Below are 12,747 nucleotides of genomic sequence, written 5' to 3'. Positions count from 1 at the left end.
CAGTTATTGCTTTATAATATTCTTTTAACTTAATTTTTATTAAATCATAACTGTAAACATTTATGGAGCACAATGTGATGATTTGATATACAATGTGGAATGCTTAAATCAAACTGATTGTCATAACTGTCACTTATTTTTTGTGGTAAGACATTTATCATATACTCTTAGTTGTTTTGAAATGTACCCTTACATTGTGCATATTAGGTGAGATCCCGCCAAATACCCTCCCTCCACTATCCTTCCACCTGCCCTCCCTTCTTTCTCCTCTCCCCCCCTTCTTTCTGGACTATATTTGTGTTTTATCATTTTTATCAATGTGTAAATGATTATATATTTGTTTCATAATAGTATTGAACCTTGGACAATTTTGTTTCCATTCTTGAGATACTTCACTAAGAAGAATATGTTCCAGCCCAATCCATGTAAACATACAAGCTGTAAAGTCTCCATGTTTTTTATGGCTGCATAGTATCCCATGGTATACATATACCACAACTTGTTAATCTATTTATGGGTCAAGGGGCATTTGGGCTGCTTCCACAACTTACCAATTATAAATTGGGCTGCAACAAACATTCTGGTACAAATGTCTTTGTTGTAAAATGATTTTTGTTCATCTGGGTAGATACCTAATAATGTAATTGTAGCATCAAACAGTAGGCCAACTTTTAGTTCCTTGAGAATTCTCCATATTTCTTTCCAAAAAGGCTGTATTAGTTTTTAATCTTACCAGCAATGTAGAAGCGTTCCCTTTTCTCCACATCCATGCCAACCGCTACAGTTTTGGGATATTGTGATGTGGGCTAATCTTACTGGAGTTAGTAGTTATCTTAAAGTGGTTTTGCATTTCTCTGACGATTAAAGATGGTGAGCATTTTTTTCATGTGTTTGTAGATCATTCACCTGTTATCTTCAGAGAAGTTTCTGTTCAAGTCTCTTTGTCCACAAAGAAATGGAGTTGTGTGTTCTTTTTTTATTGATTAATTTGAGTTGTCTGTAGATTCTAGTTATCAGACCTTTGTCAGAATCATTCTGAAGGCTGTTTGCTTTATTTGCAGTGCCTTACTTGTGCAGAAGATTTTTAGCTTGATCAGATTCTAGTAATATATTTTTGGTATTTCTTCATGTGTCAGGGAGGTCTTCCTCATAAAATATTTCCCCAGGCCAAATCTTCAAGCATTTTCCCTGCACTCTCTTCTAGTGGTTCTATAGTTTCATGTCTTTAGTTTAAATATTTTATCCAGTGAGAATCAATTTTTGTTAGTGGTGAAAGGTGAGGGTTCAGTTTCGGTCTTCTATAGGTTGCTAGCCAGTTCTCCCACCACCATTTGTTAAATAGGGAATCTTTACCCCAGTGTATGTTTTTGTTAGGCTTATCGAAGATCAAATGATACTATGTAGCTGGGTTTATTTCTAGATTCTCTATTCTGTTCCATATATCTGTATCTCTATTTTTGTGCCAGTACCATGCTGTTTTGAACTCTGTAGATTTCTAGTATAACTTGAAGCCTGGTAATGTAATGCCTCCTATTTTCTTTTTATTTCTAAGTAATGTATTGGCCATTCGAGTTTTTTTCTGATTCCTTATAAAACAAATACTATTTTTTCAAGTTCTTTAAAGTATGACATTGGTGCTTTGATAAGGATTGCATTAAATCTGTAGATGGCTTTGGGTAGTATGGACATTTTAACAACATTGATTCTTCCCAGCCACAAGCATGTTTCCATTTGTTAACATCTTCTGCTATTTCTTTTCTCAGGGTTTTATCATTTTCATTATAGAGACCTTTCATGTCCTTTGTTAGATAAATTCCCAGGTATTTCATCTTTTTTGGCATTACTATAAAAGAAATAGAGTCCTTTCAGCTTGATTATTGTTGGTATATATAAAAGCTACTGACTTGTATTGATTTTGTATCCTGAGACACTGCTATCTCTTGATCTCTTCTTGATGTCTTCTAAGAGCTTTATAGGTGAGTCCCTGGGTTTCCAGGTATAAGAACATGTAACTCCTAAGAGTGAGTGTTTGACCTCCTCTGGACCCTATTTGAATACCCTTGATCCCCTTCTCTTGCCTGATTGCAATGGTGAAGACTTCCATTACTATGTTGAATAGCAGTGATGACAATCGGCATCCTTGTCTAGTTACAGATCTGAGTGGAAATGTTTTCAATTTTACTCCATTCAATATGATATTGGCTGTAGGTTTGCTGTATATGGACTCTATCAGTTTAAGAAATGTCCCATCTAAGCCTATTAAGTGTTCTAACCATGAAAGGATGGTGAATATTATCAAAAGCTTTTTCTGCATAGAATCTTATGGTTTTTGTTGAATCATATGGTCTTTATTAAATCATACGGTCTTTGTTTTTTGTTTTATTTATGTGATATATTTATAGATTTATGTATCTTGAACCAACATTGTAACCCTGGGGTAAAACCAACTTGATTCTGGTGTATAATTTTTTTTATGTTATTGAATTCTGTTTGCTAGGATCTTATTGAATATTTTTGTATCAATATTCGTTAATGATATTTGTCTATAATTTTCTTTCTTTGTTGGGTCCTTTCCTGGTTTGGGGATCAAGGTGATATTTGCTTCATAGAATTCTGATGTGAAGCCCTCTCTGGTCCCAGACTTTTCTTTTTTGGGAGATTTTGTATAGTTGATGCTATTTCAGTACTTGATACAGGTATATTCAAAATTTCTAATTTTTTCTGTTTGAGTCTAGGAAGGTGCCATGCTTCCAGGTATTGGTTCATGTGCACTTGTCTATCTTCTTTCTTAGCTCAGCTCCCCACCTTCAGTTTCACTGAGTCCACTTCTGTCTGGTATCTTTCTCTCTGGACAGGAGCCCCTGATGAAAGCTGCCTCTAGTTGGCCATCTTACTAGTCCATGCTTTATCACATTCTTACTACTTTTCCTGGAACTCCTATTATCAACTTTCAGTCTATTTTTTTAATTCCTTATGTTTCATATCTTTTATAGTTTTCTTTTTTCATCATGCTTTATTCTGAATATTTCTTGCAATTTATTTTCCAGTTCATTGATTTGCCTTTCAGAATTTGCTGTGTTAACCCAGGAGTGTTTAAGTTCTGTTTTTTTATTATATTTTTCAGATCTAGAGTATCTATTTTGTTTTTATTTTATGGTATGTGGTTCTCTCCTTATATAGTCTGTTTTGTCTTTTATTTTCTTGACTATGTTAAGCATGATTATCCTAGGTTAAGTTAAATAATAGTCAATAGTCTGATAAGTTACATATTTGTATCTTATAGTCTGTTCTTTCTGCCCCCCCTTTTTTTTAAGTTTTCTATAAAAATGGTTATATTTTCTCAATTCCACGTTTTCCTAGTTTTTGTTGAGTGTCAAACCTTGTATATGAAAGATTGTGGATGTAATTTGAAGCTTGTATGATAATGCTATTTTTATTCAGACAGAATTTACCTTGTTTTTTTTTTTTTTTTTTCCTTGAGACGGAGACTCACTATGTCACCCTTGGTGGTGTCACAGCTCACAGCAACCTCAAGCTCTTCTCTTGGGCTTAAGCAGTTCTCTTGCCTCAGTCTCCCAAGTAGCTGGGACTACAGGCACCCACCACAAAGCCCAGCTATTTTTTGGTTGGAATTGTCATTGTTGTTTGGCAAGCCCAGGCTGGATTTGAACCTGCCAGCTCCAGTGTATGTGGCTGGTGCCCTAGATGCTGAGCTACAGGTGCTGAGCCAGAATTTACCTTTGCTTCTTGCAGGAAACTAGAATGACCAACAATATAGAATTACTTTGATCCTATTTCAAGATGATGATTTGAAGCAACACTGTTAGAGCCGGACTATTTCCAGTTTATCTTATTTCCTAAGGTGAAAGTCTTAAGGGGTTTGGAGGAGCAAATATCTGGGTTCAACCCTCAAAAGGTAGAAGGGAGCCTGGTAAACCATCAAGTTGCAACCCTAAAACTAACACCTTAGGAAATAAGACTATTTAATTGTCCAAAACAAGTCAACATCATTCTTTTACATGGAACACCTCAAATCACATGACAATGGGTGGGACTGTGTAATTTTACAGGAAAAAAAAAAAAAAACAGCAAGTAATAGCAACAGTAACTGCAGTCTACTACACAGAGACATGCAATTTCCAGAAAGAAGAGGAAACAGTATAATAGTGAAATTCAGTCATTCTTTTAACAGTGACAACTGAGTGTCTTTCTAATAGATTAATGAGTATTTGACTTTAAAAAACTTCTATTTTTTTAAAAAAAACCTTCTGTGTCTTTAATAGGTATTAATATATTTCAACCTGGGTGTAGCTCAGAGACTAACTCAAGTTATGTTGGCCCTCCTCCCTGAGTAGACCCTTCCTATTTTCTGAGATACTTTGGGGCACCATGAGTGATAGTCATTGATAGATTACATCAGTGGTTCTCAACCTGTGGGGCACAACCCACAGGAACTGCATTAAAGGGTCACAGCATTAGGAAGGTTGATAACCACTGGATTACATCTTGGTATTAAGCAAGACCCTCTCTTCTACCCTTCCATAAATATTTTTAGAAGATATGCTTGCCAGCCAAAAAGCCCTTGGCAGCAGTTGTTTCAGGGAAGTTCTAACTTAACACTCAGGAATCTAGGATCTGCACTTTGATTAGCAGCTAATGATTAGCCTCAGCAGCCTGTCAAAAGCTCTGATTCATACAAGAGGGCCCCAAATCTGATGGGGCAAAACTCTACATAGGACCAAGAGACCATGGATATGGAGGATGTGTGTAGGACATTCCAACCTACATTACAACTGATATTCTACTCATATCTGCTTAGGATTAAGGGTATTTTGAAGAATATATCCTTCAGAGTGATATTTAGAACAACTACAATACTTAAGATATGTTTATAAAACAGTTTTGAGTGCAGATTGGTTTTTGTGTCCTAAAGAGTTTTGAAAATTTCTAAACTGAAACAATCTGACCTTATATTTATCCTCATGTAAACAGCCCAGTCTAGAGCCCTGGATTATATAGTTGTTAGGATACAGCTTAATAATTGATGTGCTGAGTGCATCTCAGTCCAGATTCTAGTCTGGCTACAAATATGAGCACTGATTTGTGGACACTAAAGGCAAGTATGAAACCTTGTTGACATATCTGAATGCCTGTTTTTGTTTTTTTTATAGGCTGAGCGTCAGGCTATCAACACAAGAGTCCAGGGATCAGCGGCTGATATTGTCAAAATAGCCACAGTTAACATTCAGAAGCAGTTAGAGGCCTTCCAGTCAACCTTCAAATCCCATGGTCATCGAGAGAGTATGCTCCAAAATGACAGAACAGGTTTGTTCAGAGATGAGGCTACTACTACAACATGGTGAGAATAATTGTATCAGGAAAGAAAAGGCAAAGTATTTTATACTTTCCGAGCAGTTCTCAAATATATTGGTCTCATAATTTGGACAGTTGCAGGAAACTAAAATGACCAATAATATAGGATTGTATAAGTATTTCTATAATATTTTCAATTTTCTAGAATTTATACTTCTAGAAATTATTAAGGATCCCATGGAGCTTTTATTTATGTGGGTTATATCTACTAAATTTACCATATTAGATATTTTTAAAAGGAATTTTAAAACATTTATTAACATTTAAAATAACAATAAACCTAACGAATAACATTTAACATGAGTAACATTTTTATGAAAATAAATACATCTTTTTTTTCTATTTCAAAATATTACAAGGGCACAAATGTTTTTGGTTACATAGATTGCTTTGTAATGCTTGAGTCAGCATTGCAAGTGTGTCCATCACTCAGATAGTATTCACTATACCTGTTAGGTAAATTTTCATCCATTCCCTCCTCCACCTTCCTCTCTGCTTGATTTCCATTGCATTTTATTTCTCTCTATGCATATATGTAGTAATCAGTTAGTATCAATTTAATAGTAAGTACATGTGGTGTTTGTTTTTCCTTTCCATAGATACTTATCTTAGGAGAATGGTCTCCAGTTCCATTCATATTGTTACAAAAGACATTAAGTTGTCCTTCCTCAGGGCTGAGTAGCATGCCATGGTATACATATACACATTGTGTTAATCTTCCCATGAATTGATAGGCACTTGGGTTGATTCCACATCTTTGCAGTTGTGAATTGTGCTGCAATAAACATTCAAGTGCAGGTGTCTTGTTGATAAAATGACTTCTTTTCCTTTGGGTAAATACTCAGTAGTGGGATTGTGGATCAGATGATAGGTCTACTTTTAGTTTTTTGAGAAATCTCCATACTGTTTTCAAAAGAGGTTGTACCAATTTGCAGTCCCACCAACAGTGTATGAGAGTTCCTTTCTCTGCATCCACGATAGCATTTATTGTTTTTTGGACTTTTTGATAAAAGCCATTCTCAATAAGGTAAGATAATACCTCACTGTGGTTTTAATTTGCATTTCCCTGATGATTAGTGACACTGAACGTTTTTCATATGTTTATTGGCCATTTGTCTGTCTTCTTTTGAAAAAGTTTTATTCATGTCTTTTGTCCACCTTTTAAAGGGATTTATTGTCTTTTTCTTGCTGATTTGTTTGGCTTGTTTATAGATTCTTGGTATCAGCCCTTTGCATGTATAGCATGCAAATATTTTCTCCCATTCTGTAGGTGTCTATTTGCTCTGTCAATTATTTCCTTGTCTGTGAAGAAGATTTTTAATTCAATCAAGTCCCATTTAATTTTGTTGTTGTTGCTGTAATTACCAGTGGGGTCTTTTTCATCAATTCTTTGTCTAGGCCAATATCCAGAAGAATTTTTCTAACATTATCTCCTAGCATGTTCATGGCTTCATGCCTTGCATTTAAGTCTTTTATCCATCTTGAATTAGTTTTTGTATATGACTAGAGATAGGGATCCTGTTTTATTCTTCTGTATGTAGTTATTTAGTTTTCCCATCACCATTTATTGAGTAAGGTTTCCTTTCTCCAGTGTAAGCTATTATCAGATTCATGGAAGATCAGTTTGCTGGCTGTATGTGGATGGTTTTATATTTAAAGTGTCTCTGTTCCATTGGTCTATGTCTCTATTCTAATACCACACTGTTTGGGTTAGTATAGCCTTATAGTATATGGTTGGAAATCTGGTAATATGGTACCTACAGATTATTTCTTTTTGCTTAAGATTAGTTAGCTATTTGGGCTCTTTTCTAATTCCAAATGAAACAAAATTATTTCTTCTAGATCTGTGAAATATGACATTGGAATGTTGGCAGGGATTGCGTTGAATGTATAAATCACTTTGGGTAGTATGGGCATTTTAACTATGTTGATTCTACTGATCCATGAGTATGATATGTTTTTTCCAGTTATATTATGTGCAATTTCTTTTCTCAGTAATTCATACTTTTCTTGTCACCTCCTTGGTTAAGTATATTCCTGGATACTTTATTTTCTTTGTAGCTATTGTGAATGGTATTTAGTCTTTGATTTGACCCTCATCTTGACTATTGTTAGTATATAGGAATGCTACTAATTTGTATGCATTGAATTTATAGTCTGAGACTTTTCTGAGTTTATTTATTTGTTTATTTTTTGCAGGTTTTTTTTTTTGGGGGGGATGCTGGGGCTGGGTTTGAACCTGTCACCTCTGGCATATGGGGCTGGCGCCCTACTCCTCGAGACATAGGTGCTGCCTCTCTGAGTTTATTTATCATTTATCAATTCCAGGAGTCTCTTAATGGAATCTTTGGGGGTTTCTGCATGTAAGATCATATCACAAAAAGCAATTGTTTGACCTCCTCTTTTGTGATTGGGATAACCTTAATTTCTTTCTCTTGAAATTGCTGTGTCTAAGACTTCCAGCACTGTGTTGAATAAAAGTATTGACAGTGGGCATCCTTGTTCTTTTCCAGTTCTTAGTGGGAATGCTTTCAGCTTTTCCCCAGTCAGTATGATGTTGGGTGTGGATTTGTCATATATGACTTTTATAATTTTGAAGTATGTCCCTTCTATGGCTAGTTTGTTGAAGTTTTTTGTCATGAAAGTATGCTTAATTTCGTGGAATACTTTTTCTGCATCCATTGGGATGATCATATGATCCTTGTTTTTGCTTTATATGTTGAATGATACTGATTTACCTGTTGAACCATCCTTGGCATCCTTAGGATGAAGTACTTGTTCATGGTGGATTATTTTTCTTTCAATGTGCTGTTGAATTTATTTTTCTAGTATTTTATTGACTATTTTTGCATCTTTATTCATAAGGGATATTTGTCCTTAATTTTCTTTTATTATTGTGTCCCTTCCTTGTTTGAATATTAAGGTAATCCTGATTGCACTTGTAAATTGAGTTGGGGAGGATTCTCGTAAGGATGTATTTGTGTCACATGTTGGGTAAAGACTTCTGCTTTTGTTTGTGGGTGCTTTGGTGACCGTCTAAGTTCTGAATGGATGCCTTAATTGAAAATACCCTTAGAGTTGTAGTTTTCTCAGTTGCTAGTTGTTATTATGTTGTAGCAGTAGTGAGCTATGTGAGCGGGTAGATTCCCTGTCTCTTTGATGAGAGAGGATGCAGTCTCTGAAATCTTTTCTCATTTCCTAGCCCTATGTTCTTCTTAACAGTGTCAATTGTGTTGGCACACCCAGTTTAATCTCTGAGACAGTATAGGTGGTGCTAATGGATGAGAATCAACCATACCCTTTATAATTGAGTCAGTAAACGCTGTAAGGGCTGTGCAAATTGATCAACCTTTCATTTGGTGGCACTTGCTAGAAGGAACAAGCTGTACTGTTATTTGTGTGACCAGTTCTAGTTCTTCAGGTGGAGCACTCAAATGACTCAGGCACTCTAGAACTTCCAGGTGAGTCCTTATTCTCTGCTATAGCAGGGATCAGGGCGTGAGGGTGAGGCTGGCTAGGGGTGGGTTGTATTAGCTTGCCTTCAGCCTTCACAAAAGCTGGAAAGCTAGCTATTTCAGGAGGGGTCAAAGGTCTGATCCCAACTTTGAGGAAAGCCTCTAGAGCAGTGGTTCTCAACCTTCCTAATTCCATGGCTCTTTAATACAGTTCCTGTGGGTTGCAACCCACAGGTTGAGAACCATTGGTCTAGAGACAGGCTGAAGTTGTCCCAGTTAGCCAGAAAGTCTGCTTGTTGTGTTGGGGCTACCTGATATTTACAATCTGGCTCTCAGCAGTGGCTTTCCCTCTCTCTACAGTTTCTGTTCAACATCTGCTAGCAGGCTGGAACTCCAGCTGAGTCCACCCCTATTGCCTCTCACAGGATCCCACCCTTGGCTAACTGTTCAGGTTTCCTGTGGCGTAAGGATGCATGAACAGAACTTTTCAAAAGAAAATAGACAAATGGCCAATAAACACATGAAAAACGTTCAGTGTCACTAATCATCAGGGAAATGCAAATTAAGATCACAGTGTGTTATAATCTTACCTTATTGAGAATGGCTTTTATCAAAAAGTCCAAAAAACAATAAATGCTGTCATGGATGCAGAGAAAGGAACTCTTATACACTGTTGGTGGGACTGCAAATTGGTACAACCTCTTTTGAAAACAGTATGGAGATTTCTCAAAAAACTAAAAGTAGACCTATCATCTGATCCACAATCCCACTACTGAGTATTTACCCAAAGGAAAAGAAGTCATTTTATCAACAAGACACCTGCACTTGAATGTTTATTGCAGCACAATTCACAACTGCAAAGATGTGGAATCAACCCAAGTGTCTATCAATTCGTGGGAAGATTAACACAATGTGTATATGTATACCATGGCATGCTACTCAGCCTTGAGGAAGGACAACTTAATATCTTTTGTAACAATATGAATGGAACTGGAGACCATGCTCCTAAGATAATTATCTATGGAAAGGAAAAACAAACACCACATGTACTTACTATTAAATTGGTACTAAACGATTAACACACACATGCATAGAGGGAAATAAAATGCAATGGAAATCAAGCAAAGGAGAGGGGTAATTAGGGATGTGCTAAACTTACTTCTTGGGTATAATGAACACTATCTGGGTGATGGGCACACTTATAACCATGGATTCAAGAATTATTAAAGCAATCCATATAACCAAAAGTATTTGTACTCCCTTAATACTTTGAAATAAAAAGAAAGTTAGGCTAGAGTTTGGAGTAAATTTCTTCATACTCCATTTTCTGACTTCTTTGTTAGACCCCTTTCTGGGAGGAAGTTAATAAGGATTTGAGTTTACCTAATAGATAGGCTAGGTAGCAATCAGCAAGTAGTTATTTTCCTGATAGTTTTAAGTCCTAGGTATTTTAATCTCGTTAAAGTTTTCAAGAGTTTCTTGAAATCTTTAAAAGCATTGTTCTATGGCACTGTGAAATGCTGATCAGTTTTGTTACTTTTTCATGGTATAGGATTATTATCAAAAAGAAAACTGCAAGGGATATTCTGCCCAATCAGAGGAGGTTTCTTCATCCTTCAACTCCATGATGAACTCTTATATGAAGTAGCAGAAGAGGATGTTGTTCAGGTATCTTCGCAATGCTTGTGTTCACTTAGTGGGAAGCTAAGATGTTGTAGGTCAGTCTGATCCCTTTTTTTCCATCCTACGCATGAGGATTTGGAACCCTGCCCCATTCCCTGGATGGTTCTAGAAATGTTCAGTACTTACAAATAGAAGAGGAGTGAAAAGTGCTTAGTTTTACACTCATTTTTAATGAAATTCCTAATGCAGGGATTTTTTATCTGGGGGAAAGTTAGACAAGAATTTGGTGTCTTGTCCTGAGGGTATCCAAGCTCCAAGTATTCTAGCCAAAATTATCAGAAGCTCCTGCTCATTAGTGAAGAGCACTTTGAGATGCCTGGCATTTTTTACTGTAGCATTTCAAGTACCACCGGATGAAAAGCCCCAGAATCTGGTTTATCACCTTCTCAGTGGGTAGGTTGGGAAACATTCTTTGAGGAGAGTTTTTGCTAACCTCTTTTTTTTTTTTTTTTTGTAGGTAGCTCAGATTGTTAAGAATGAGATGGAAAATGCTATAAAACTTTCTGTGAAACTGAAAGTGAAAGTGAAAATAGGTTCCAGTTGGGGAGAGTTGAAGGACTTTGATGTATAACTCTGCCTTGATGAAATCTTCCCAGGGAAGCTAGGTGCAGATAATGTCCCTTGTAAAGAATGGACATTATCCTTTCACCTATCAGGAAAATAAACTCTCAAGTTTTGATAGACATAGGTTAAGTAATATTATAGTGAGAGTTTCAAAATGTATTTTAGAGTCTATTCTCTGTAAAGTCAACAAACTTTTTTGGGGGATGAGGGAAGTGAAATACCAAGTTTGATGATTATATTCACTCTCAAAGAGTAGCTATGAATTTGACTTTTATAATTTATTGTGGCTTCAAACATGTTCAAAACAGATGCTTGAAATACGCACTTAGCACTTTGGGTCCTCATCTATTTGGGTTGAATATGAAGAGAATGGATCTGCTGCCTCAGGGGCTTCTTCAGGCTTGTCCAGGATTCAGACACTCAGGACATACATCCCTGAAGGAGCCAGAGGCAGATAAGGATTTGGTTTCACATACACCACCAGGGTTAGGCACTACGTGTGATTTTTTTTTTCTTTTTTTTTTGCTCCAGTATCAATTTAGGACTACCAAAATAGTATTTTAAAATAGTATTGGCTAATAAATTACGACTTCTGTAAAGTAGTGGTAGGACTTGGTATGGGTGGTATCTAGGAAATGAAGTTTCTTGAAATGTTTCTTATTCCTTTTCCCTTCCCAATTTGTACAATGAATATATTTGTAGTACTTATGTATTGTAAAATTAGCTGTACCTCTTCAAGAGGTATTTTGTTCTATAAGATTGGATGTTAAATATTTATTTATTGTAGTTAAGTATAATACTGCCAGAAAAGGGAAATATGGCAGTCCTTTAGTGCCTCTCTCTCTCTGTTTCTAGCATGGTGAAAATACCAATGTGGAAAAGATTGTATTTTGTAATCCCAATCAGTGTTGTGAAACTGACCTTTTGTTGTTGAAATAAAATGAATTTATGAGAAACTGTATATCAGTAGTTTTTTTTTAATTGTATGTAGACTAAGTAAGCATTTCTTGGTTCACAGCCCCCTCTTTAGTAAGTAAGTGACTAAATAAGTGACTTATTCCATAACTTGTTCATAATCTCTGAGCACATTGGAAGTGTTAATTATATTCTTAGTTATCAGACAAGGTGTTATATTTATTAGTCAGAATAAAGAAAAAAGACCATCACTTTATAAGTAGAGTATAATGCAAAGAGACTCAGACAGAGGAAGGGGCAGTGGGTAGAAGATATTTACCTGTACTATGCTTCTCAAAGAAAAAGCTGTAGTGCTGTCAGTATTCTGGTAGATTTGAAATCTAGCACAAGAGAAAGCTTACTCTCTTTACCTATAAGTATTCTTCAAATATGAGGGTAAACTAACTCATTCATGGTAGCCATGGCCTGCATATATTGTCACATGTATTGTCTCATCCTTTTTGACCCATCAGCTGGACTTTAAACAGGCAGCCCCTGCTTTGCATGATTCAGATATGCATAAATTCTAGTCACTATTGTTTACTTAAATGAGTTTGCAACATAATCCACATTTCAGCTACCAAAGTAATTGCATAAAATTCAAATTTCACTGGTAGCTCTTCACGCAACAAATCACTATGTAAATAAAACAGTTGGGCAATGTGTTAGGCAGACCAGTGTCTTCCTCCCTCACCAACATCCACATCCTAATTCCTGA

At 36.0% G+C, this 12,747-nt stretch overlaps 1 protein-coding gene across 1 annotated transcript in view; it reads left to right on the top strand.

Annotated features, from left to right (window-relative positions):
• Window positions 1-12,020, top strand: part of POLQ (DNA polymerase theta) — a 143,702-nt gene extending 131,682 nt beyond the window's left edge. Inside the window, exons 28-30 of the mRNA XM_053565718.1 lie at window positions 5,172-5,325; window positions 10,381-10,496; window positions 10,969-12,020. Of these exons, the coding sequence (XP_053421693.1) occupies window positions 5,172-5,325; window positions 10,381-10,496; window positions 10,969-11,082 (384 nt within the window). The 3' untranslated portion in view covers window positions 11,083-12,020. The remainder of the gene's footprint in view (window positions 1-5,171; window positions 5,326-10,380; window positions 10,497-10,968) is intronic.
• Window positions 12,021-12,747: the final 727 nt, after the last annotated feature.

Source organism: Nycticebus coucang, chromosome 16 (assembly GCF_027406575.1).
Source record: "Nycticebus coucang isolate mNycCou1 chromosome 16, mNycCou1.pri, whole genome shotgun sequence".
Lineage (NCBI taxonomy): Eukaryota > Metazoa > Chordata > Mammalia > Primates > Lorisidae > Nycticebus > Nycticebus coucang.
The sequence above is the reverse complement of the archived record's forward strand: the minus strand, read 5'-3'. Positions and strand labels throughout refer to the sequence as shown.